This window comes from Camelus bactrianus, chromosome 22 (assembly GCF_048773025.1).
Source record: "Camelus bactrianus isolate YW-2024 breed Bactrian camel chromosome 22, ASM4877302v1, whole genome shotgun sequence".
In the NCBI taxonomy this organism is placed as follows: Eukaryota; Metazoa; Chordata; class Mammalia; order Artiodactyla; family Camelidae; genus Camelus; species Camelus bactrianus.
In genome coordinates this window covers 12808182-12834770 of record NC_133560.1, presented here as the reverse complement: position 1 = coordinate 12834770, position 26589 = coordinate 12808182, and the positions used below count along the sequence as shown (strand labels likewise).

The window sequence follows — 26589 nt, the reverse complement described above, 5'->3', positions numbered from 1 at the left end:
TGGGTCATTTTTGGTTATTTTCCAAGATCGAGGCCAAGAGAGTCAAAGTGGCTTGGCTCAGACAACAGAAACTTTGGGTGGTAGACCTGAATAAAATACCGAAGTCTTCAGGATTGAAACCTACCTGATTCTTCATATCCTGGGCCGCCTTTCTGCTGTCCTAAGTGGTGCTGGGCTAATGTTCTGCATCCTACTCCCTTTTTCCTTCCACCTCTCAGTCAAAAGATCAGCCCGATTATGGAATGTATTCCCGGATCTCCTCGTCCCCCACCCACAGCCTCTATGTTTTTGTGAGAAACTTTGTGTGCAGAATCGGGGAAGATGCTGAGCTCTTCATGTCTCTCTATGACCCCAACAAGCAAATGGTCATCAGGTAAGTGTGTTCCATATTGCCTGACTTCTCTGTGTTTGGGAGGTTGGTGTTGGCAGAGCTCAGAGCATCTTTTCCTTCCACTGTCCCTTGTGGAGAAAGCCCACCCAGTGGAGAAGCTGAGCCCAACTGAGAATGTGGAAATAACTTCTTTTAGGGTGTGAGAGTCAGGTGGAAATATTAACACCACATTTTTTTTCCCCCCTCACAGCAGGGTTATGGTTACACAGTAGGGTTTTATAAGCAGGTTTTTGATTACTGGAAACCAACCAGAAATAACAAGATTCAGACAGGTACCACTGGATAGAATAAAAATACCTACTTTTTAAACAGGAGTTAAGAAATGAATGGTGAAAACACCGTATCTTCAATGGCAGTAAGAGGCTAAGAATGTGGGCTCTGAAGTCTACACAGGTTCACTGCCATTGACTCTTTCTTAACCTCGGGCAAGTGGTTAATCTTTCTTAAGCCTGAGTTTTAATTTGAAAAATGTAAGTGTCAACCTCATAAAGTCATCTCTTTCAGATTTAAATGAGAAAAAGCACATGAAGCTTGAGGCCCATCGCATGGTGCTCTAAGTGGCAGTGATTATTATTATGACTATCTTAATTAGTTGTTCTTGGGAATGGAAAAGTAAGGGAATTTGCAGGTGCTTCAGCTCAAGGAAGGGAAAATATTTTGGGGGAATCTCCAGGGAGAAGACTTCCAGCCTCCACTGCCAGCACTGGCCTCTGCTTGTGGCTCAATCCATCCTTCCTCCCAGGTGACCACTGCCTGTCCCCTCCAGTGGGGTTTTGGGCCAACACTTGGTCCCATATTTGAGATCCCAATTAATGGACCTCTACCGCTCTGCTTCTATCGAGAAAGTGATGTCTCCTTACCTTGGTTGTTTTGATGATTAAATGAGAAAACATAAAGCTCCTAGTGAATAAAAATTCTCTTTAGAAAATAATGGCTCTCCTGGAGACATTTATGAAACATGGAGGAGCTGTCCACGTAAGAAGACTGAACTGAGGTCTGTGCGTGATCTCATGTAATCTTCATTACTCCGTGTGATTTGCATGGGAAAGTGAGGCTCGGGGAGGTCAAGTGACTTGCCCAAAGTCACATATATTCATAAGCAGCAGAGCTGAGATTTCTACCCAGGTCCATCTGACTTTAAAGATAAGCTAGTTCCCGCTTGAGTCTGTCACCAAGGAGAGAGTTGTATCAAATATCCTGAATGGTCCTCACCAGAGTCTTAGCACTGTGATGGTGGAAAGCTATTCCTTACAGCAAATTAAATCCCTAATATTAAAGAATCAGCCCAGCTCACCTGGCTAGACCTCAGCAGACACGGTGAACAAGTGTTCCTGCTCCCTTAGAACCCACCTTGAGATGGTCTAGGCCCCTTGCCATTCCCTGTCAGCTGTTCCTCAGGCAGCAAAGATCCTGAAAGTACTCTCTGCCTCTCAGAAGACACCAGGATTCCTCATGGTCGAATTGACAAAGGTGCCTGGCCTACTGGCTCATCTAAGTGATGGATGGCCTGAACCAGCTCTGTGTTGGGAGGCCATGGATCAGTGAAATGGCAGCTCTGCGCCCCGAGGTGCCACACGGGATGATGCGCTCGATGGGGCATGGCTGAGCGGTGCCTCCCTCCGAGGGAGAGAGAGAGCCGGAGACAGAGGGAAGCCCTCTAGAGAGTGAGAGATGAGAAGCGGGGACAAAGGAGCAGAACCCCTCCTCCCTCCCTGCCCCACCCCCTGCAAAAAAAAAAAATAAGAAAAGAAAAAGGAGTAGAAAACAAAGAAAGAAGAGAATAGGCGTGATATAGGAAAGGGGCAGGGGAACTTGGACACTCTCCCCATGTCAGTCTGACTCTGGGTAGCTGCTCTTTCCCAAGAAACCAGTTTTCTCCGCTCCAGCCTGGCCCTAGCCAGGGTGTGCATGCAGGGAGCCACAGGCAAGTTAAGGCATCCTCAGTATGACCCAGATGTGGACTGGGGAGAATTCACCTGGGACTGACCTTTCAGTGTTGGGATGAATCATGATCCGGTTCCAATGGATGCCTGGAGAGATCTGATTTGGGACACTTTAAATTTTTGTAGGACAAAAAAAGAAGCAGCTCAGGCATTGGGCCAGTGACAAGGCTAATTTCCAAAAAGAACTCGAGGCAGTTGGAACGGTTCTCCTCTTCCCCCTGAGGAGGGTGTCATGTGGAGGAGGTCTAGCCTGTCTTGGTGCCAGGTGGGCCTTCAGATTCACCACCTAGGTCTTCCTGGGCAAAGATGGATGGGGCCAGTTCAGCTCTCTAAATTGCTTTTCTTATTTATGATTCCATTTCCCCTAGAAGAAAATTGCTGGTGCCTATGGTTTAGGCCTAGCCTGGTGTGCTGCGTGTGATTAAAAGTCCTGGGAAATACCCAGGTGTTTCACTATGACAGTCCAGAAATAACCAATGGGAAAAAACATAAAAAAAATTTTTTTTTTTGGATGGAGCATTGGTGGCTTTTTGGCTAGTTTGCTGCAAATTCCACTACAACTTTTAGATCTTACTGGGGGAAAAAAGTACATTGAACTTAATTAAATTTTAACCATTGGTTAATCTGGGACGGTGTGTTCTTTTTGTTGCAAGTCCCAATTCCCCGTTGAGCTCTGCTCAGACTGTTCTCATTAGTCTTTTAGGGGTGAGCGAAGGGAGGAGAACAGGACATCAAGAGAACAGACCTCTGAAAACAAGGCAGTTCCCCTTAACTTTGCCGAATTCTCTTATTATGCCTTTTTGGGCTGACTTGGTTTTTGAGATTTATTTTGTTTATATCCTATTTCAATATAATGGGCGTTTGTTTAGAACCAATTCTAGGCTCCTGGATGGCATGGAAAACCTGATGACTCAGCTCAGCAAACTGTACTAAGCTTCTCCTACGGTACAGAAGGGCTGGACGTCTTGATGTTGCTGGTACAACTAGCCTGACTAGCGTGAGCCACACGGGGTTGTGGGATGGTTGCTAGAAGATGTGAGATGATAAATGACCAGATGTCAGAACTGTGTGACTGCCCCTCATAAAACCCTTCAATGGGTTTTCACTCCTATTAGGGTCAAGTCAAAATCCTTAAATCCTATGAGGCCTACATGCTCTGGCCCATCTCTATAATTTTTCTCTTACCACTTTCCCCTTGGATCTGTTTTTTTTTAGATGCAGCAAGCTCCAACCTGCCTCAGGGCCTTTGCACGCACAAATGCTTTGCCTGAAACATTTCCCTTTTCCGCATCTCTTTTCCTGACCAACTTTATTTACATGGCATATCCTCAGCAAAGACTAGGCCTGGTTCTTCTGCTGTACATTCTCACAGCATCCTAAACTTTTTATTTATAGCACAATTACATACAAATACTTGTCACGATTGCATTTAGATCATCACCTAAGTGTATCTCACATCATGGCTGAGGCCCCCTATGGCCCATCAACGTGTGACATTCCATTCAAGGAAATGGTCCTACCTCCAATGGATAATTAACTTAAAATAATTCAAATCTTCACTCAATCTTGAAAGGAGTGTAGGGTAGAAAGGGCAAATAAATTCTTAATGTCCAGCAAAACATATGAAAATCCTTTCCCTCTCACTTCTGCCACTCTTTATCACCTCTACAGAGAATGCTGCCGCTCTTCGAACATAGTAGGCAGCTGGGTTAGAATTTGCTTAGCAGATGGAAGGAAAGAGTTCACGAATACACATTAGTAATTCCTTGCTCCTGGTTGTCTAAGTCTGTCTCCCTGATGGGGCGTGGTCTCTTGGAGGGAGGGACAGACAGGGAGAGTCTGTCTCAATCACACACGTGTGCCCAGCGGCCAGCATGGTGTCAGGCACACAGCAGAGACTCAGTGAGTATTTTTACTGAATGACTGCTGAGACCCCTGGCAGTAATGGGTCACCACCCCTCTTCCCACAGCGAGAACTACCTGGTGCGATGGGGCAGCAGGGGCTTCCCAAAGGAGATCGAGATGCTCAACAACCTGAAGGTGGTCTTCACGGTAGGTGTGCACTGCCCTCTTGGGACCATGTCCCACACTCATATGTTCTGGGAGATGAGGCTGGTCAGTCGATCAGGAGGGAGTGTGGCCTTGGTGCAGAGCTGGGTTCTGGCCTCTCTGCAGAGATTCAGAGGAGATGGAGGTCTTCGTGTGCCCTGAGGAAGCTTTTGGGAAGCTGAACCTTCTCCTCACTCTTTCTTCCCCGCTTCCCTCTGTCTTTCTCTCTCATGTGCACACAACTCAGAGTGCTGTGTAAACTAGCACAATGATGTCTTCCAGCAATAATGTCTAGGTGAGTTGGGTACAGCATCTATTCTGATTTTCTGATTAATTCCTGGTTAACCTGATTTCCTGTCTTTGGTTCAGACCTTCTAAAAACCTTTCTAAAATACATCAGATTGAAAAAAAGGCCTTCCTAGAACACTGGCTGCCTTGGCACATTGGATATTCTGAACTTAATTAAGTCACAGACTACTGAAGATCTTACAGGTCCCTGGGATCATCCTTCTAAATACCAGTCTTCACTGGGCAGGACATATGTAGAAATGTTAAAATAAATTGTAATTTGGATGATTTATTTCTGAGAGTAAGCTGGCTCTTTAGCTCTAGAAAAAAAGAAACAGTGGGAAAAAGAAGATAAGTCTTATCTTTTCCAGCAGAAACTGCTCTCTTGTCCTGTTCCCACAAGGGTGTGTTCAGAGTGCATGATCTTACGATATCGAAGGCTGTTGGTGTTTCCTGCAGGCGTCTTCGGGGTGAAGAACATTTATGAGATTTTTCACTGTGTTGCCTGTGTTAGCAAGGGAGATTACAGAGGAGGAGCCAGGGAGAGATTTGGGCATTGATCAGACTGGTGGGTTTGATCCAGGAGTGACCGACATGCTAGATTAACCTACGTTGCTCTACAATAATTTTCCAGTTACAGCCCATTAAGTTCCGTGTCTTATGTTATGTTACAATTAGATTGGAGTGCAGCTGATTTATTTTGTTTGTTACTTCCTGGAAAAATGGGCCAGAGGCAATGGAATAAGATCATAGATCCTAATTGCTTAGACAGAGTTTTCTTGGCATGTATGAATGTGCCTCGATGCTGTTTATCTATTATTAGTTAGAAGGAGGAGCCTAGCTATTTTCTTGATAAATAAGAGGGTCCCACGGGGCTTCCTAGTTAAACCAGGAGACAGATGTTTCACGAGAGGGAGAGGGACAGGGAATCAATCAGTGGTTCATTTTGCAGAGAACCAGCTCATGATGTAAACACATGGAAAAGGGCATCAGTAAATTTGTGTCTCTCCATAGTAATGAGAGCGTGATCCTGCCTTCATGGAATTCTGCCCATGCTACCACCTCTTCTTCCCACAGCAAATGAGCTCAAGAACCTTGGTTGCCTGGCTCCACAGGCTGATGCTTCCGTCTTAAAATGATGGCAGTCTTCATTTTGGGACAGGGAAGCTCATGGTGCTCCAGCTGCTTTTATTGCTCCAAGAGCTACCCGATGGGGGCGGGGAGGGTATAGCTCAAAATGGTAGAACGCATGCTTAGCATGCATGAGGTCCTGGGTTCAATCCCCAGTACCTCCTCAGAGAGTAAGTAAACAACCTAATGACCTTCCCTCACCAAAAACAAACACACAAAGGTCCTGGGTTCAATCCCCAGTACCTCCTCAGAGAGTAAGTAAACAACCTAATGACCTTCCCTCACCAAAAACAAACACACAAACGAGCTACCCAGTGAGTACCTGCTGTGTGTGAGCTCTGTGCTACGTGCTGGGGATTCAGGAGCAAATAAGCTGATAGGCCTCTGCTCTCAGGATGTGATTGGGGGTGGGATTCAGAAAATAATTCAATGAATAAGACAAGAGAGATGTCAGAAGACAAGCCATGCAATGCAGGTAATTAAAACAGGGTGATGTGATGGCGTTTGGCTGGGCATTACTTTCAGCTGGGCATCGAGTTGATGTCTAAGCGAGAGAGGAGACTTGGCAGGCACGTGCCTTGCTGGCCTCATTTCTCTTGCCTCTGGATGTTAGCTCTTCCTGGTTTCCCCCTTAGGGGCAGAGCCTGAGGAGCTGGCATGTGGGTTGGGCTGATGGTGGATTTCCCTTCTGTCTCCTTGATAAGCATTCACCCTCCTTGGCCCTGTAAAAAAAAAAAAAAAAAAAAAGTAGCAGATAACATGAGGTTCCCTAAGACTTGGCCCTGTAAAAAAAAAAAAAAAAAGTAGCAGATAACATGAGGTTCCCTAAGACTTGGCCCAGCTTGGGGGTTGCTGCTGGCACACTGGGGAACAAAACTGAATGATAGAAGGACTACTAGTGAATTACTACATCAGGTGACATGTGTTTCAAGCTTCCTGGTCCTACCTCAGCCTCTTCCAACACGTGAGGCCAAAGTAGAAACGACTGGGGGCACACACGGAAGCCTGGTTCTGAGATGGCCCGTTTACCTGCCCTCCGGAGAATAGCCTGTGTGCAAGCGTTTTTGCTCACTTTCGTATCCTTAAGCATCTCTGGTACCAAGTTTCTCTGATGGGGCAACTTTGAACGATCTTGTGTCTTCCTTTGAGCGAGTGAAATTTTTTCAGAGAAGAGGGGTGGGATGGGGGCTCACCTGGAAACCTTACACGTTTATCTGTGTCTGTCACCTACAGACCTTATTTTGTTTGCTAGGACTGTCAGTACAGACTGCCACAGACTGGGTGGCTTAAAGAACAGAAATTTATTCTCTCACGGTTCCGGAGGCTGCAAGTCCAAGATCAAGGTGTTGGAAGTGTTGGTTTCTCCCGAGGCCTCTCTCCTTGGCTTGTGGATGGCCACCTTCTCCCTGCGTGTGCACATGACTTTCCTTCTGTGTCTCTGTCCTAAACTCCTCTTCTTAAAAGGACACCAGTCATGTGGGATTAGAGCACACCCTAATGACCTTATTTTAGCTTAGTCCACTCTTTAAAGGCTCTGTCTCCAAATACAGTCAAAGAGATGGGGGTTAGGACTTCAACATGAAGAATTTGGTCAGTGGCAGGGCGGGGGACATAATTCATCCCATGACATTTAGGTAGGGACACCTGTCAGGTGGCAAGGCCTCTGTGGCTCTGGAATGCCTCTGAAAGATACCAATCTAGGTATGTCGAAAGTATGAAAAATCCTGGAGGAGAGAAGTAATTAGGGATGGAGGTCATGATGAGGGAAGCGAGACTTCAGCTTTTCAGGATGGAAAGGATTTAGACATATAGAGGATTAAGAGGTAAGCCTTTAGAGGTGGAGGTACAGACGAGGGGGGCGCTTTGGAAGAAAGATCCAGGGTTGAAAGTGTGCATTGTGTGCTTGTGGAGCAATAAAGAAATCTTTGTGACAAAAATAGAGTACTTACATGCCGAGAATAGTGGGGAATCAGTGGGATAGGACAGCTGGAAATATATCATGTCTGACTTTCATGTCAGCCGGGGAAGATGAGCAGTAACAGGGTAGGAAATAGGGAGCTGTTAACATTGTTGGGGAGAGAAATGAAATAATGAACGTGGCTTCTAAAGATGAGTTTCAGGGGGCTTTCAAGGTAAGTTGGCGGAAGAACTCAGGCAGGCCAGAAAAGAGGCTATCCCATCATCTGGACGTGAGATCACCAGAATCTCAAAGTCAGTTGCCTACGGGGCAAGGCAGGAAATGCAGATGAGTGGAGAGGCCTCCTTGGTCAGAAAGCCCCCTCTTCCCCTACCTTCCCTCTCTCCCTGCCTGATGGAGAGACTTTGGGCAGTGGGGGAGCAGCCATCCATTCCTTGAGCTGGTGAAAGGATAGCCCTTGAATCAGTGAATGTTCTCCAGGGAAACTGAACCAATAAGATATATAAATACATTGATTTATTTTAAGGATTTGGCTCGTGCAGTTGTGAAGGCTGGCAGGTTTGAAATCTGTAGGGTCGGATAGCAGGCTGGAAACCCAGGCAGGATTTCTATACTACAGTCTTGAGGCAGAATTCCTTCTTCTCTGGGAAACCTCAGGTTTTGCTTTTAAGACCTTCAACTAGTTGGACAAGGCCCACCAACATAATGGAAAGTAATGTTCTTTACCTAAAGTCAGCTGACTCTAGGTGCCAAGTAGACCTACAAAATACCTCCCAGCGGCATCTAGACTCATGTTTGATCAAGCAGCTAAGCACCATAGTCTATCCAAGTTGACACAAAATTTAACCACCACAGCCTCCTGGCAGGAAGGTGTGACCCACATTGAGGCTATGTCTTGTTCCCAGAGGCTCTGTACACCCCGGGCCTCTTCCTGCCACACCAGCCACAGTGAGAGGTGGGGGATACCTACTTTACTCCGGCCCTGGCTCTCATGTCAGGCTGTTCCCAGTGCATATGCCAGCATGAGGATTAACTCAGAAGAGAAGCAGCTCTTCTCTAGTGAGGTTGGGCTTTGTTACCACCAACATGCCTTGATGTTCCTTTTCCAGCTGATTGCAGCTGGAAGGGGTTCCCAGGAACACTGAAGCTTTTGGATCTGAGCAGGGCAGTCAGATGCTGAGGAGGCCCAAGTGGTTTTCCCTCCTGTGTGCCTTTGGATGGTGAAAGAAATGTACTGTGGCAATTAGGTTTATGGACTTTGGGGTCAGAGTGACCGGACAGTGTCTCCAAGGACTAAAGTCATGACCTTGGGGAAGCCCCTTATCTTCCTTGTGTCTCAGCTTCCCCATTTGTAAAATGGGGCTGCAGTAGTCGTATTGATAATAGTACTCCAGAGAGTTGTCAAGGGAGGTGACGTGGGAGACACTTAGCACAGTGCCTGAGACGTCGGTGTAGTTCACTAGTTTCAGTGTCCCTCCTCCTGAGCACACCATCGAGTGCTCTCCCCTGTCCCCCTTGATGTTAGGTGTGGCCATGCCCCTTGATTTGGCCAGTGAGATTGAGCAGAAGTGATGCGCGTCTCTTCTGGGTTTAAGCGTTAAGAGCCAGTGAGTGATTTGCCCTGTTCCTTTCCCCAGCCATGGGGACAGTGGATGCACCTCTTATGACAAGATAGATCATCCATCCAGAGTGAGTGAGTGAGTGGAGCCCTCACCATCTGCGTTGGACCTGCAGCCTGAGCTGGACGTAAACGTCTGTTGTGTTAGCAGCTCCGGCATGTAGGGGTTGTTTGGTGCCACAGCAAGGCAGCCCTGAGTGATATAAGTACGTTAGGTGCTCAGTAAATGGTAATTATTGTTCTTAGGATTCTCCCCTCTCCCCTTTGCCTTCTCCCTCAGAGGTGCTGAGCAGTGACCAGTTGGATGAAGTCACCTGTAGTCTGGATCCATCAGCTGGCATACAGGGACTTCTGCCCGTATAACTGATACTGTCCCTCCCTCCTTCTCTTCCCATCAGCTTGAGGTGGAAGAATCAAGGTTGAACATCAGAGTCCTGTCACTCAGTTTCCTTTCCAAAACTCACCTTCCTTACGTGTGAAATGGGTGTGATAGCTTTGTTTTTTCCACCTTTCCCAGGACTGCCTGTATGATTGGTCCATGCACACCAAGTGCTAAGCACACACACACCCCCCACACCCAGAATTTCCTGTTACCACGTTTCCTTTTCTACTTTTTTTCCATTAAACACATGATGTGTAACTATTGGTTTCTTACCCTACAGGATCTTGGAAACAAAGACCTCAACAGGGATAAAATTTACTTGATTTGCCAAATAGTCCGAGTTGGGAAGATGGATCTTAAGGATACGAACACAAAGAAGTGCACGCAGGGTCTGAGGCGGCCCTTTGGGGTGGCAGGTGAGGGCACACCACTCACACTAGCTGTTACTGGAGCACACATTTGATACCACTGAATTTTAAAGATTTTTTTTCCCTGTCTCTTCCTTGCCCTCCCTCCAACCCCAAATTATGCCAGACAGCCCTTAATTCCTACATTTCTGGTGTCTAAATCAAAATGATTGGTGATTTTAAGTCCAGATTTATAATGCAGACAGTGAATAATGAAATCCCCGAGTCTGGAACAGAGCATTGGGACCACGGTGCAGTCTGAGCAGGGGGTGCCTTCACTCCCCAGCACGGCGAAAAACAAGGAACAAACGGGTGGGATCTAATTACGAGGAGCAAATCACTAAAAAAAAAAAACAAACTACGACAGGAAATGCACTTACACTGAATGAGTCACCGACCACGCATTGAAATTCCAGATGGAAGTAGACGTTCGGAGAGTTGGTGTGACTGAGCGAGGCTGCTTTAAGGCAGCATCACCTTTGCATCCTTCTCCAAGCCTTAGCTCTTCTTGGGTTTTCCAAGACTTCATCATTCCTGTCCCACTTTTATGGTTTTTGTTATATTTGACTGTCACTTGCACTGTTATTTGCCTAATATATTTTCTTTTAATTAACCCATTGTATTCAAACTAAAGTACATTTTTATTCTTAAAAGAAAATTTGGATACGTGTGGAAATAGCAATTTGATATGCCAATTTTACTTTTTTCTGTTAAAATGTAACAGTTTAGTTGTGTACCACTTACAATGCCTGTGTGCCCTATCTAAACCCAGTGTTTCAGGTTTCCCACTTCAGGGCGCCCTGATCTTCTGTCATCACAAACCAGCTGGCTCTCCAACTAGTCCCCTGCACTGCTTGCAAAGTGGTGGAGTGGAAGAAGTTAGCTTATACTGAGCAAACTGGTGTTTCAGCTTGGCGTTATTGCTAGCGAGCTAGCTAGGCGATCTTGGAAAAACATTTTCCCCACTGCCTTAGTTTCATTATCTGTAAAATGGGAGACTTGGACCTGGTTGATCCATGACCTGCTCTAAATGCTTTGATTCTGTATGAGCGACAGTCCTGACCTCACAATGTCCCTTTTAAGGCAGTGAGGGTCCATCAGCCTTACCCCAAAATGTGTCTTTGTCTCCAAGTGTAGTTGCCTCTCTGTTTTGGTTTCAGGTGACAGCAAATCTGGTATAACTGAAAGGATCAGGGATAGATTGCTTCAGGCATAGCTGGATCCAGGAACTCAAGTGAATTTACGTCTCTCTACCTCTCAGCATCTGTGTCCTCTTGTTGGCTTATTCTGAAGATCTTTTTATTTCTTATCAGCAGAACCATTTTATTTCTTTTAAGGACAATTACACCACATCCAAGGCCTTAACTTAGAGACACAAACCAAAGTTAGCCATTAAACCATTAGATACTGAGGTATGAGACATACAAGGACGGGAACGCTTTGCCATCTGAGGCTTATTCATCGTTCTTATTAGTTGGCAAAGTAACGGCCAGCTCTTCCAAGCTTGCAGCCTTCCAGTTTAGCAGTCCAGGGAAAGAGGGCTCGTCTTTCCCATTAATTTCAGCAGAAGTCCCCGGAGCTGAAATATAGGTCATGTGCTCATCCCCAGAGCGCTTGTTCTGGGCAAGGGGTTGTGGTTCTCTGGTCCTCCAGGCCACGTGAACAACGCTGGAGCCAGAGGGAGGTTGGCCTGTCCAAATCATGCTCACTGAGAGTGGGTGAGGGAGGTCTGTTCATCACAAAGAATAGAAGTTGTTCAGCTTCAAATAACGGTTCTTCCTCTTTCTCTCAACTCCCTAACTCCCCTCTTGAGCTTGCAGTCAGTTGATTCTTTCCCACACAATTTCAGTGGTTCCCTGACCAGGGCCTGGAGTGCTTGAGGAATTTCATGTGACCAGGGGTTTGGCTCTATTTGGCTAGCAGGTCTCAGTGCCTCTCCCCGATTTCTGTAATCCCAGCTCTAGTGCAAGAGTTCGTCACCTTGGTTTTATGGGCTTTGGTGGCTGATTTAAGATGTTTCATAAGATTCAGGATCCCTCTGGAGATGCAGGGTTCAGGGATCCACAGATACATGTCTGTGCCTATGAGCACGTTATGAAAAGAGGGTGGGTAGATTTTCAGGTCCCACAGGAAGTCACTGCACTTGGGTTTTGTTGGCACAGTAGACCTCCAATACAGGTATGTCAGATCCGAGCCTAATTGCTTCATTCCGTAGGCACAGCTCTGACTCTTTCCTCTTGGCCTCTGCTAAGCCCTGGGCGCCTGGATGTTGCCCTGGCTGCTGACGTCCCAGCGCGGTGCGCCCAGCGGCGTTTCCCGGTGCTGCCTTTGCTGTGTGCATGCTGTCCGATGCTGGCTGGCTGGCTGGCGTTTTCAGGCTTTCCTGTCCCAGCCTCCTGCCCTACAGTCTCAGCCCACTGTCATCCCTTCCTGGGAGCAGGAGGGCGTAAGCCATTAATTTATTTCTCTTCTCTTTCTAGTTATGGATATAACAGACATCATCAAGGGGAAAGCCGAGAGCGATGAAGAGAAGCAGCACTTCATCCCCTTTCACCCGTGAGGATGGCCCCTTTCTTTCCGTTCCCCTGCACCGCACCCTTTCTGACTGAGGGCTGCTCGAGAGCAGGGTGGGCTGGTTCCCTGAACTGATGAGAGGCAGGTAGCACCTCCCAAGAGGAGAGCGAGACGAGAGAGTCGTGGTCTCAGAAGCATTCGAAACCAGCCAGCTTTTCACCTATTCATTCCTCGAGGTTATTTATTCAACAGACTTTGATTGAAGGCTGGCAGCGGGCGGGGCGTTGTGTTAGGCATGATAAGGTGGTAAACACGATAGACGCGGCCCTGTCTTCATGGGGCTTGTATTTCGATGGGGAATTAAACAGGTCATCAAGAAAAGATCAATGCGTGAGTTACAAGTATGACAGGTTAATAGCAGTGTATCAGGAGCATAAAACGGGGAATCCAGACCTGGTTCCCGTGGGCAGAAATATCCATGACTTGAGAGGAGGGTAGTGAGGAAGGTAAATGTCCTTCCCTTGATCTAAAAAAAGTTTGAGGAAGCAGGCCCCCCCAGTTTGAGAACACTGTCCTCATTTTGTCGAAGGAGGATGGTGTTTTGTTACAGATAACGAGGTCAGTGACTCTGATTAAGGCCATGTGATTAGCATGAGCAGCTAAAGCCTTGGCCACCTTGCTGAGCAGATACTTGTTTGGAGGGCTTGGGAGTCCTTCCATTTTAAGAGTCTTCCTAGGAATAAAAAATGGTCTCTACTTGTAGCATTGGCATTCCCCAAATTTCAGAGCCGTGTTTCTTTGTGAAAAAGAGAGATATGCTTCTTGATGGCACGTGTGCTCTCTGGGCTGACATAGGCAGGTTCACTTTTCCCCTAAGGCGTATGAATGGGCTGGGCAACTTTCTAGAGCCCCTGAAACCACAAGGTAGGAACCCCAAGGGGGTACAATGCAAGCATTTTGTGCTCTCTCTTCGTTTTCAGGGTGACAGCTGAGAATGACTTCCTACACAGCCTGCTGGGCAAAGTCACAGCCTCCAAGGGCGACAGTGGAGGGCAAGGTACAGTGCCAAGAGGCCACGTGGGCTGGGCCTGACTGCAGCTTGAGATCCCTTGATTCTGTGGCAAACAGATCAAATTCCTAAACCCTGGGAAACATACCCTTCCTTCCAGACAGGCCTTTGTGAAGAATGGGGGCATGTGATCCACAGAGATAGAAACCACATCTCTATCTGGGAAGCAAAAGGGAAGCATGTCCTCGTGCCTGAAGGAAGAGACGAATTGGTATATCCTGACTGTCTCCCATGTGTCAGGCACTGGAAAATGTTTCCTTGTGTGATTTCATCCTTCCCACAGTCCTGTGAGATGGGTGGTATCAGCCCCACTTTACAAAGGCTGGGCTTAGAGGGGTGTGATAATTTGACAGAAGCTGACCCTGCTAAAAGTAACCAGTGGGATTCAAACTGGAGGTGTCTCTCCAGAGCCCCTCTGCATCCCGCCTTCCGTCCTCCCCTGGGGCTGGCTCGCTGCATCTGCAGTTGCTCACCTCTGCTTCTGTGGTCTCCTCCAGAGAGAGACAAGGGGGAGATGGTGGGAGGGCGAGGCTGAGAGGACACCTTGGAGCAGTAGGCTCTTCACTGTGAACGTTCCCTTCCAGGCCTCTGGGTGACCATGAAGATGCTCGTGGGTGACATCATTCAGATCCGCAAGGACTACCCACACCTGGTGGACAGGACCACCGTGGTGGCCAGGAAGCTGGGCTTCCCGGAGATCATCATGCCAGGTCCTCCTTCCCCCTGGGGTGGGGGTGGAGGGTGGTCTAGCCTGTGGATCCATTTTCTCTGAGAAGAGTCAACTCCTTCCTTTTCTACTGCTTTTCTCTATTTCTCTCCCTGAAGATAACTGCTGAAAACAATTGTGCATCCAAAAATCTTCTATGCATTCACATAATAAACACAGACACATAGCTATACACACAGGCACTTGCCAACCCACAGATGGAGTCACACTGTGTATGCTTTATGTACCATTACTTGATACACTTTGCATAGTGTTCTGCAGCTAACTTTATCACTTAATAATTTATCGTGGACATCCTTTCTACTTTAATACATGTGGAATAATTTTACTCTTTCTGGGGTGAATATCGTCACCCCAGAAATTGGCAAGGTATTTTTTTTTTATTATCAAAAGAGTCCGTGCTCATTTTAAAATGTTCAAATAGCATGAAAAGGTATAAAGTGAAGCGTTAAAATCTCTCTCAAATCTTTGTCTCCAGAAGTAACCACGACTATACATATTTTCCAAGTGTCTGTGTAATAAAAGAAAATAAATGAGATTGGATAATAGCACTCTTCTGAAACTTCCCTTTTCACCTTAAACTCAAGTCTAGGATGTGTGTCCACAGCCAGTCTCACTGACCTACTCCTGCTGGCCCCAGTTCAGTGGTGGTCCACTGGAGGCCTTTGTGGTAATTTACTTATGCCTGCTTTACCCAAGACGTCAGTCCCTTGTGCATTCCCCTGTAGGAGTTTTAGTTGTCACGCCCATTCCTGAAGGCCCTCCACACCTCGTCCCTGACCCCGTGTTCCCTGGACACACACGGAAAATCACTCTGTCTGCTTTCTCACGGTGAAAGATCTGTGGAAACCACGGTCTGTGGTTGTGATTCATGCACCAAGATCAATTCAATTGGAGCTTTCCTTTGCCTTCCCAGAAGGTGTCACTAGAGGATGAAAATTAAATGACTTTAATGGACAGAGAAACATGGCCAGTTGTGACCATGCTGCCTCCCTTTTTGCAACTAACTTCCCAGCGTTCCTCCATCCCCTAGTTAACCTACCGCCCCAGCCTCCCGGGTGAGGTGAAAATGCTTTTCCAACTAGGAAGTTCTGATTTTAACTTCATTAGCAGACGTCAGTCAAGGTTGGGGCGCTTCCTCCAACTCCCCCACTCCCCGCGCCCGCCCGCCAGTCAGTCTCTCCTGCAGCACAGGCTCCAACTCTTGCCTCTCTCTCCCTCTGCCTCAGGGGACGTCAGGAACGACATCTACATCACGCTCTTACAAGGCGACTTTGACAAGTACAACAAGACCACGCAGAGGAACGTGGAAGTGATCATGTGTGTGTGCGCGGAGGATGGCAAAACGCTGCCTGTAAGGGACCCCGCCACTGCTCTGGGGGATAGGGCCCCCCTCGCGTGCCTCTGCTCATACGGATTTGCTCTCCCCGTTCCCTCTCCTGCTCCCTGAATGCCAGATGCCTTCAGGGTGATGTTGAGTGGTGTCATCTCCACCTTGAGAGCTTTGCCTGGCACAGTCGCCCGTAATAGGACGTGGTGGTGTTATTTCTTTACACCAGAACTTTTCAGTGTCTGTCCCTTTCCTTCCGTGACCTCTTCTTTTGCTTTTTTTTTTTTTTTTTTGGCTTGGCCTCAGTGTATAGGTTAGCATTTTACAGCTAAATGTTGTTGTCACTGAAACCTGAGCTGGTTTATTCAGGCAAAATTCATGGCAAGGAAAAGGATCAATACAGAGCCTCGGGCTGGTGTGAGAACTCAGGATGTCCTCAAAACAGACATTCGCAGGACTTAATCCGACGCCCCAGCGCTCAGCCAGACATTCGGGTGGAAAGCCTTATTCGCAAATTGGTCTCCAGAGGGCCGGCCGAGAGTATTCAAGAATGGAAAGCACGCAGCTATAAATATTTGTACAGCATATGTCTTGCACAATGTTTGTCATGTGTGTTTACATTTGTTTGCTTACATTCCCTTTAAGGTTGTCAGCAGTCGTGTCCAGTGTGTGGGAGGGTTTTGCTTTTCAGTTTCTCCTTTCCGAATACTTAGATGAAGATAAAATCAGCTCTCAACAGAAGTTTTGGCGTGGGCAAATGTTCCTCTTAGGCCACAGCAGGTGATCAGACGGCACAGTAGGGTGGGGGTGTGAGCACTGATCCAGTCTTCTGCTGTAGCCCGAGGGCCTGCAGCTCAGGCACATTTTGCTGCACTCGACCGAAGAATGACTAGCGTTCATTGAGGAATTGCGTGTGCCGGGCACTGTGAGAAATATGATGCTTGACTGCTGTTTTCCCCATTTTTAAGGAGGGGGAACTAAACTTTGGTCGAGTGAAGTAACTTTCCCATGGTCATAAAGTCGGTATATGGCAGAAATGGGGTTTGGGTTACACCCTTCACTGTAATGCCGATACATTAAAAAAAAATCGTCCAATATATTTCTCATTTTAAAAATGAGGCTAATAACCGCTTCTATCAAATCCTGGGAAGATTCATAATTATTTTTTAAATTTAAATAAATCCCCACAATTGCCTTTTTGTTCTAAAAGACTGACCCCTCCTTAATTAATATCTAGTTGAGCAGAATCCAAGCATTTAGTTCATCCTCTTTTGGTTGGATTCTGAAACTTTTCTGAAAAATGAAATAAGCAAGAAACACTTCGCTCAAAGACACACAAAGGAAGAGCAGAGGGTTTTTGTCTGAAAGGGAAGATTGCATTTCGCAAATATATAGACCATTTCTTTGAAGTCATTTTTATCCAGATACCTGTTGGAGACTTTTTAACCTCAGCTTCATTTTTTTTTAAAAACACTGATGTGCTTGCCTTCAGTGTTGCCAAAGGACAAATTAGCAGGAGCAGTTAATAGGAAAGCAGGCCTCCTATCTCATTTCTGAGCCGTTTTTACTTCCACCTCTGCCACCCTTTTGAGTCACACCCAGCCAGGCTGAGCAGACGAGCTCATCAAAGATGCATATGTGAGCAGGTATATTCTGGGGGCTGAAATGGAGAGGAAACTGTGGGGCATGGTGATAATTTGCAGTTTCATTTATTAGGGAAGGTACAGAGGAGTTCAGTTGACTGACTATTGAAAATTGCTAAGGAAGCCTGTGGGAGGCTCTTCTTTCTCTATTTGCAGAAATAAATATTACTGCCTAATTAAGTGTCAGGCAGCACACTCCAACATTCCTGTTTGATGCTGGTACATTCCTGTGGGAACAGTTCCCCCTTTAGGGGTATCGATTTCTCCTCCTACTCCAAGCAGGGCCAGAGGATAGAGTAGAGTAGATTTGCCCTTGGCTCACGTTGGGGTCTCCAGGCCCTTGCTCCGGAGGGGCCGTGGCAGAGAAGCAAAGAGGGTGCATTCTATAATCAAATAGACAGTATTCAAATCCCAGCCTCCCTTCCTACTAGCTGTGTGATGGTGGGCAAGTTTATTCATCTATAAAAGAGAAATAACAGTCTCCTCCTTGCAGGGCTGCAGTTTAAACAAGCTGATAGGTGTCAGATACCTGATATGCACTTAGTAACAAGAAGGAGGCAACATTCAGAGAACGCAGACCAGCTGCAGGTTGAAGCCCTGGAAGGGATTTGAGAGGGGTCAGATGGACAATCCAACGTGGATACCTGAAGCAAGTTTAGGAAGTAAAGGGCTGAGAAACCTTTGCTCCTCTGCGACCAGCCAGCTTATGGGGGTGGAGGAAGGGCGTAGGGGGCAGTGTTGTGTAGTGGTCAGGACATGACCCCTGGGGCCGGGCAGCCAGTCTCAAAGCCCAGCTCAGCCCGGAGTAGCAGGATGACCTTGAACAAGTTACATCATCTCTCTATGCCTAGGATTTCTCTGTCTGAAAATGAGACCAGCAGTGGCACCTCACTCTTGTGAAAAACAGCTGAGATAATCTACATAATAGGTGTTCATTAAAGTTAGCCACCATTGCCAGAAAGGCAGAGCCGTCCCAAGCTTGGTGACTGCCTGGTGGACGCTAATGTGCATCTTCCTGTGGTACCAGCCACCTGTCAGCCTAGAGCACTTTCTGGCTCTCAAAGTGCATTCACACCCATGACGGCATTTGTTCCTCAGATGACGCCTATGAGGTCAGCAGGTCCTGTGTATGGTGCCTGATTTTTCCTCCAGCCACCAAGGCTGAGTCGGCCTTAAAGCTTCCGGGCTGCCTGATTCCTACTCAGAATTCCTTCCATTGACCTGAAGCCAATTAGGGCTCTTGCTGTTACTTGGGAGCCAGGGGGGTGAGTAAGGAGGAGAATTATTGAATACTTGAGACATACACAAACTTACATTTTCCCTAAAAGCAGGCCCCCTCCCCTGGTCACGACGCTCTCTCCACTTGGTGGCATTCGATTTTATCTCTGAAGTGCTGAGGAGGAGGACACTGTCTCAGGCCTTTCTCAGAATAATACCAAGACTGTTTTTTCCAGCCTTAGGCAATCAGGTATTTTCATCAAGATAGTTTTGTGGGATTCAGCTGCCTGCCATACAGCAGGTTTACCTTCACCAGCGAGATACGTGTGTTTTCAGATTTTATAAGCTGCATGGGATTCCCTGGAGCTGGAGAAACACTAGGCCCATAAATGTCACTAGATATAAATCTTGGGAGGCTGGGTTGTTGCAGAGGGAACACTGGACAAAGAGTTAGAGGGTCCGAGATGTAGTCCTGGGGCTGCTACTTTTGGGAAAAGTGACGTTACCACTCAAAGCCTCAGTTTACTTAGTTTTGAAATGGGGACAATGATGGTAATCATCAGAGGTGGTTGTGCGGATTGAATTAAGTGAGGCAGCTGGCGGAAAGGGCTTAGCATAGTGCTGGACACAGAGCAGTCTCTAAATGCTTAGAAAAACTCTGGAAGCATGTTTTCAGTTCAGTGCCTCAGGAAGTTCTGAAAGGCTCTATTCCATTGAAAATTAAGGAAGTTGTGTGTCTTCCCTCATTTTCAGATGGGTTTGGTCTGACTGTAGGCTGCGTCAGTCAGTATTGAAACTGAACGCGTTCTCTCCCTATAGCTTGGAAATGCAGAGGGAGCTCTCCAGGCAGAGGGATGGGGCTCTTCTTCCCACAGGCTAGCTTGGTTCACCAGGAGGCCCGGAGTGAAGGCATGTGGCCAGCTTTGGTCATTGAACCTGGTGGGATCCACTGGGGAATTTGATGGGATCTGGTGAGAGGCATGGATTCTCTCACCACAGAAATGCTCAGAGAGACACAGTTCTGCAATTTCGGGGCCTGGGCTGCAAAACCAGTCCTCAGGTCCCTAGATCTCCAGAGACTTGAGGCTGAAAATCTCTGTGTCTGGTATAAAAACAGAACTTAGGCCCCTTCTGGGTGATCCTACCTTAGATCAGTTTTGGGGCCAAACAACTGGAATGAACACAAAGAGAGAGAATGAGGGGCTGGCATACGCTATTGCAAGGTAACTCCTTGTTACTCTGAGGGTGATTCTTATGGCAAAGAATAAATAGCCTATCTAGGTGTGCGTGCTCTGTACTTTCTGTCAGAACATCCTTCCTGTGTTTCTGCTCAAAGTCACCTTGGAATCTTTCCTCAAGATCTTCAGCTGTTATCAGCTTCACGAAATCTTCCCTGAGTCCTCAGGGGGCACTGAAGTGTCCTTTCTCTGTGCTCCATAGTGTATAATACAGTCAGTCCTCTGTATCTGTGGGCCCTGTATCTGCAGATATGAAGGGTTCATTGGACTACACCATTATATATAAGGGACTTGAGCATCTGTGGATATTTTTAATCAGCATTTGGGGGTTAGGGCGGGACCAAGCCCCCGTGGATACCGAGGGACAAAAGGATACATGTATCTGTCATCACATCACGTTGTCTAGTGATTTGTATGCTCCTCTAATGGTCCCTCCACCGGACTGTGAGCCCCCATGTCAGGTGACTGTCTGACTCACGCCCGTATCCCGGTGCTTAGCATGGGCCTGGCACCCTAACTGTGGGCTGCCTTAGCTCCCTCTGCCAGTGTGTCTGCCTGAAACCTGAGCCCCCTCCCCTTGTCCAGCTCCCGCCGGCACCTTGGTGTGTTAGCATCAGAAATCCGTCAGAACGAGCTGCTGCTTGGCTGATCTGAGCCTGTTTGTAAACTTCGTGCAATTCAGCTTTAGGAAACAAATAGGATTAATAAGACTGGCAGCGTGCAGGAAATCCAAGGCCGGTTACCATTTAACAATAGGGCAGCCACGTCAACGGGTACTGTGCTCCGGTCGTTTCCAGAATGCAACTAATAGAATTTCTGTAGTTAAGCAGCTGTCACTCCCAGCGCTGGGCATATTCATGTGTAAATCCATAATGTAGGAGGGTACCTGGCAGAAGGCTTGAAGAAGGCGGGGTTATCCCAGGCCCCACGGCCATCTTTGGTTTGGGGACCAAAATTGCCCAAGCATAGAAAACGGCAATTTTTCAATGTTTTCTCTCTTTTCGTTTTTCTTGGCTCAGAATGCAATTTGTGTGGGAGCTGGGGACAAGCCCATGAATGAATATCGGTCCGTCGTATACTATCAAGTCAAACAGCCACGGTGGATGGAAACAGTCAAGGTAATAATAATAAAAAAATAATAAAACAGCTGCAAACCCTGACACCTCCCTACGATCTGAAACAGTACTCTGGTACGGGTCTGGTGGTATGTCAGGCAGGAAATAGTGACCCAGTGGGTGAGCACCCTGCTTCTCTTGATCACCCTTCACTGGCCCAGGGAGCAGCCACCGTGGAATTGTCAGATGGTCTCGTGGACCGTGCCCAGCCTGTCAAGCTGTGGCATGCTACTCAGCAGTGAAGAGTGGCAGAACTTGCGGGCAAATTTGGCTATAAAAAGCTGTTTAATGCCTGGAAGATATCCTACTGGGAGGGTACCTCAGGTGGAAGCGGCATTAACCACAAATATTTGCATTACCAGATTGTCACACTAAAGCAGGAGGGAATATCGTGTGTTGGAAGTAGAGCTTGGAATTAATTTAGCAAGCAGTGATGCTTGATCACAGCTTCAAATATCTCTGCCGGGGAACTCACAGCAGTCTTTAACTCACCCTGTGCTCTGAACCCAGACTCAAGATGCTCAGAAGACTTCCCTTTTGGGGATGGCTGGTCAGACCTCAATGGTTCTTGCCTTCTCACCTGTATTCCGATTTGCCTCGTGGGTCTCCCTGTGCTCACTCTCTTCAAGGTGATGACCTGCCCAACCGTGGGGTCAGAGAGCTCTTGGACCAGGTCGTTTTCTCTGCACTCTCTTGCACCCCGGTTACGATACCTCTTTGCTAGCCCTCTTCATATTATTATAATGACGTGTTGCCCTGTGTGGGCCAGGAGTTCTTTGCGTGTACGGACTCTTCCTTCCATCACCCTGGCCGCTGCCTCGCGTGGCTGTCAGTTATAGTAATGATTCCATGTGCAGGGAGGGATGGATCAGACTCGAGCTGCCCATGTGACTCTCTGTCGTTCTTTCGCTCTGTCTGAAACACACAAACACGTGGTGGACCTCTTCGGGCTCAAATTTCATTTTCTGGAGCAGAAAGTCCCCAAAGCGTGCATCTGTTTGGCTTCTGCTAGTCATCTGTATGAAGTAAACGTGTCCCTTTTTAAAATCTGAGTGGTTTCCTCACAGGTAGTTAAGCTTCTCTGTCTGGGCCTGAATCGGACAGTACAGAGATTAAGGTGGGGCTCTGGGGGGTAGGATAGCCCAGAGCCAGGCCAAAATCATCTCAGTCAAAGGAGCAGCAGACCTCTAACTGGACAGTGAAACTGGGTGACTAAGGGGTGGTTGTCAGGTCCTCAGGAGGAAGAAACATCTGCATGTGTGTCCAATTAAGGATGGGAATAAATCCTGGGATTTCCCCAAATATGATTGTACTGCAGCGTTTTTATTCTTTCTCATAAACAAGAGTCCTCCAGCAGGCCCCCTAATGAGCATTGTTAATTTGCTAAGCCCTGCTGCAATTGCCCGAACTCCTGGAGTGTGTGAGGAGAATGTGCCTCGTGCATTTTGCCGTGCATCAAATCCCGTGCTAAAGTTATGTGACTTTTATATCAATTTGAGGAGATTCATTTTTCCTCACTATAATTTACAGACCTCTTTTCATTGGCCGGGAATGCAATTTGCCAAATGGATTACATTTGGTACTTTATTTTCTCTTCATAGCTAGTTCTTATGTAATTTATTTACAGTTCATCAGGCTTGATGGATGGGTGATAAATCAGCACGCAGCACTCTCAGTTAAATGGTCTGGCTGCCCTTTGCGGGGCGGGGTGGAGCGGGGAGGGCCGTTTAACTCCTTGTATCCTGAGCTCTCGTTTCTGCCTGCTGAGGTGGCCGTCCCCATCGAGGACATGCAGAAGATCCATCTCCGGTTCATGTTTCGGCATCGGTCGTCCCTGGAATGTGAGTCCCCAGCCAAATGGCATCTCTGCAGCCCTTCCAAGGGGAGACAGTGGGATCACTGGGTGGCCCGTGTGTGGCTTTCTTTCCTGACCTCACAATGCTATTTCCAGCTAAGGATAGAGGAGAAAAGAACTTTGCCATGTCCTACGTGAAGCTGATGAAGGAAGACGGGACCACTCTGCATGACGGATGCCACGACTTGGTTGTCCTAAAGGTACCGTGAGCTAGGATTAACTCTGCAGGGAGGATGGTGCAGGAACTGAAGGGGACATGGCAGGATCGCTTAGTGGTTAAGAGCAGGGCCCCCAGAATCACACACATCAGGGCTTCCCAGCTGTGAGGCCTTGTGCAAGGTCTACTCTGGGCGTCCATGTCCACATCTATGAGCCCTCAACGAATAGTTGTGAGGGTTACATGAGACAGTTCGTGTCAGCTATGACAATGGTGGGTACGTGGAGCTCTCAGTAAATGGAAAAGGTTATTGTTACATAGAGAATGGCTTTGACTCTGTAAGACACCTGTGGAATGTACAGAAGACCAGCAGGAAATATTTGAGAGATTCTTCACTGTGGCTAATGGAAAAAATGTTAGAATTTAGGATCCTGATCCTGCTGTTGACTAAATTCAGAGTCCTCTCACGTGTCTTCCTGAGTCTCAGTTTCCTTTTTGTTAAGTGGCGATGGTCATATTTATGACAGACGAATAAGGTGGCCCATGGGAAAGCACATGGATAAAGGGTACAGGTGACAGCTGGCATTTTTTGTACGTCATGAGACTTGAACTGTTCTCTAGAAGTTGGGAAGTGTTTGCCTGACCCTGCATGCATGCTTGCCCACAACCCCTCTTGTGACAGTGGCATGCCTCTGCTAACCCCTGGCTGGTGGCAAAGGGTGTGGCTGTGAAAGGGGCAGGGCTAAGTGGTCAGCACAGGGGTCAAACCCTTGCCCTTGACTTTCTCAACCTCGGAACCTGAAGTTGCCCTTTTTTCCTGTGGCCTGCTTGGCAAACTCAGCCTCATCAAAGCTTCATCACATGCTCCTTTTCTCTGAGTCTCTGGCTTTTCCAGCACACCCCCTTTTCTTCGGTGCAGCCTCTGTTTTCTCATTTAGGACACATCCAGGTAGTTCTTGGCTTAATAGCCATTCTTCCCCAGTGTGAACTCATTGAGGGCAGAGTCCCAGTTGCAGTCAGTTTTCAATTTAGTCACCTTTCTTAAGCCTCCGTTTCCTCAACTGTAAACTGAAGATGATAACATTGTCCACAACAGCAGTGATGGCTGTGGGGCTTGAGTGCAGTGAACTAAGGCATATGAAGCACCTAGTGTGTATTTAATGCAGATTAAGGGCTCAGTAAATGTTACCTGCTCCAACGCCTACCTCTAATCACTCACTCCAGGACACCAAGGGACTTAACGTGTCTATTGTTTTACTAAGCATTTATATGCATTGTGCTGTCTGGTCTGCTCAAAATTTCTAGAATTAGGCAATATGATTAACCTTCAGTTTAATCATGAGAAAAATGAGACACAGAGAGACCAAGAAATACATCCAAGATGACACGCACTTGTGAATGGTAGAGCAGCTCTAAGTTCCATGACTTTCAGAGTCCGATGCCTTGGCTGTTAACTTGTTCTTTGAGCTCTTTCCTTCTCCTCCTGGTGGGCTTGTTGATGCTAAGATTTCATGCAACCTAGAACGAATTAAAATGTCCTGTTTGGGAATCTTTTTTTTCAATCCCCTCTGTGCCGTTAGTGAAGTCCACAGAGTCTTCAAGTGGTTGATCAACTCCTTTTCCATTAATGTAACCTTGAGTTCTTGCCTGTTTTGCAGAAAAACAGCCCTACCTTACCAGCCGATGTTCATTGCTCCTCTATTTCTGACCCTTCCCACCTTACAGTGTATAATCTAGCCGCTGCAAGCTCTGTGTAGCACTGGGCACATATCCTTGGCTTGGGGAAGTAACCGAGGTGTTGTTTCCAGGGGGACAGCAAGAAGATGGAGGACGCCAGTGCTTACCTGACTCTTCCTTCCTACCGGCACCACGTGGAAAACAAGGGGGCCACCTTGAGTCGAAGCTCCAGCAGTGTCGGGGGGCTCTCTGTCAGCTCCCGGGATGTGTTCTCCATTTCTACGCTGGTGTGCTCCACAAAGCTCACCCAGAATGGTAGCGGAACCACTGAGAGCTGTGTGTGTGTGTGTGTGTGTGTGTGTGTGTGTGTGGTATGCGTGTGCATATGCGTGTGTATGTGTGTATGTGTGGGCAAGCCCGGAGAGGTTCTGATATGGACAGTTTAGGCCAATAATAGTAATTCTGTTTGTCTGGACTCTTATTTTAGTGGGTTTGCTGGGTTTGCTGAAGTGGCGTATGAAGCCACAGCTGCTTCAGGAGAACTTAGAAAAACTGAAGATTGTCGATGGAGAAGAAGTAGTGAAGGTCAGTGGGACTTCATTTTGCTTGTATTCATCCACCAGTGACAGAGCTTTAAATCACGAGGGGCTTCAGGGGAGAAATGAATTGTTGAAGGAGATGGGTCAGCTTTTTCTTCTGACAACGGGACACGGCTTCCCAAGTTGCCATGAGAAATTTTCACTGGGAAATCTGGGGGATGATGTGGTTCGGTGATGCTGTATGTTGAGCAGCAGAAATGTATGGTTGCGCTCAGTCTCTGGAAATAGATCAACTTGGGGGTAGATCTCAGCTCAACTGCTTGCCAACGTTATGTGATGATATTATCAATATGGCGTATTTTGCAGGGTGGTTGTGAGCATTCAAGATGATAAATATTTTAAAATTACTCACCAAGTCTCTTACACATAATACACGATAATTGAACTAAAGCCTATAAAACATACAGAGTCCAACCAACAGTCACTGTTATTTGTTTTTGTTGTTACAAGTTGCTGCATAGTATGATCTTTTAGTGTTGTCTACATGTGGCTGTTAGAAATGAAAAGTATTCTTGGTTTCTGCTGCTTCTAGGACATTATGTATTAAACATGAGAAAGGGAAAGACATCAACGCTCGTATTTTAAGTGAACAAGCAGAAAAAAATGCAAATGTCAGGTGTGTTGCTCTGTCCACATGGTGAGGGAGAACATAGTGTCTGCAGTGCAGATCTAATTAAAGCAGCCCTCTCTCCAGCACCATGAATTGGGACAAGTGTTTCCCAGAGGTCCTAGTGATCTTGTTTCCACCAGGAACTTGGAGCCACTAGAAACTCTGAGATTGAATGTCTTTATGTGGTAGCTCTGTGTTTTGACTATAGGAAATACTGACCCATCTCTTAGGAGGGAGGGGTATCAATTTTTAGTTAATTGCCCATACATAGAAAAGCAATGGTTGAATTTCCAGATCAGTGCTTTAACTGTGCACCATTGACCCACCCGCCTGGTTCAGCAATGGCAGGAGAATTCCCCAGACATTCTTTTATAAGATTTATTACCTTGGGGCAGCTTGGGAAAGTCATCTGAAAGGGAATTCCACTGTCTTTTGCATTCTTTTTTTTTTTTTTAACTCTGTCATTGACATATGCTCTATATACAGTAACGTATATACAGAGCACTTATCTTAAGAGCACAGTTCAGTGTATTTTTACACACGTACACAACTGGATCCCCACCACCTAGATCAAGACACAGAACATTTTTAGCATCGCAGTAGGTTCCCCTATCCTCCTTCTCAGTCAGTAGCCCACTCGGGAGTCACCACCAAGCTGACTACCATCATCGCAGATGGGTTTTTTCCTGTTCTTGAATTTCATAAAAGTA

General features: G+C 47.0%; 1 protein-coding gene across 1 annotated transcript in view; it reads left to right on the top strand.

Moving 5' to 3' along the window:
• DOCK2 (dedicator of cytokinesis 2) overlaps positions 1–26589 on the top strand; it is a 371332-nt gene that overhangs the window by 37797 nt on the left and 306946 nt on the right. Inside the window, exons 8-19 of the mRNA XM_010972245.3 lie at positions 219–373; positions 4305–4386; positions 10001–10136; positions 12608–12683; positions 13622–13698; positions 14295–14420; positions 15667–15791; positions 20886–20984; positions 22750–22822; positions 22933–23036; positions 24802–24985; positions 25158–25255. Coding sequence (XP_010970547.2) covers positions 219–373; positions 4305–4386; positions 10001–10136; positions 12608–12683; positions 13622–13698; positions 14295–14420; positions 15667–15791; positions 20886–20984; positions 22750–22822; positions 22933–23036; positions 24802–24985; positions 25158–25255 — 1335 coding nt within the window. The remainder of the gene's footprint in view (positions 1–218; positions 374–4304; positions 4387–10000; positions 10137–12607; positions 12684–13621; positions 13699–14294; positions 14421–15666; positions 15792–20885; positions 20985–22749; positions 22823–22932; positions 23037–24801; positions 24986–25157; positions 25256–26589) is intronic.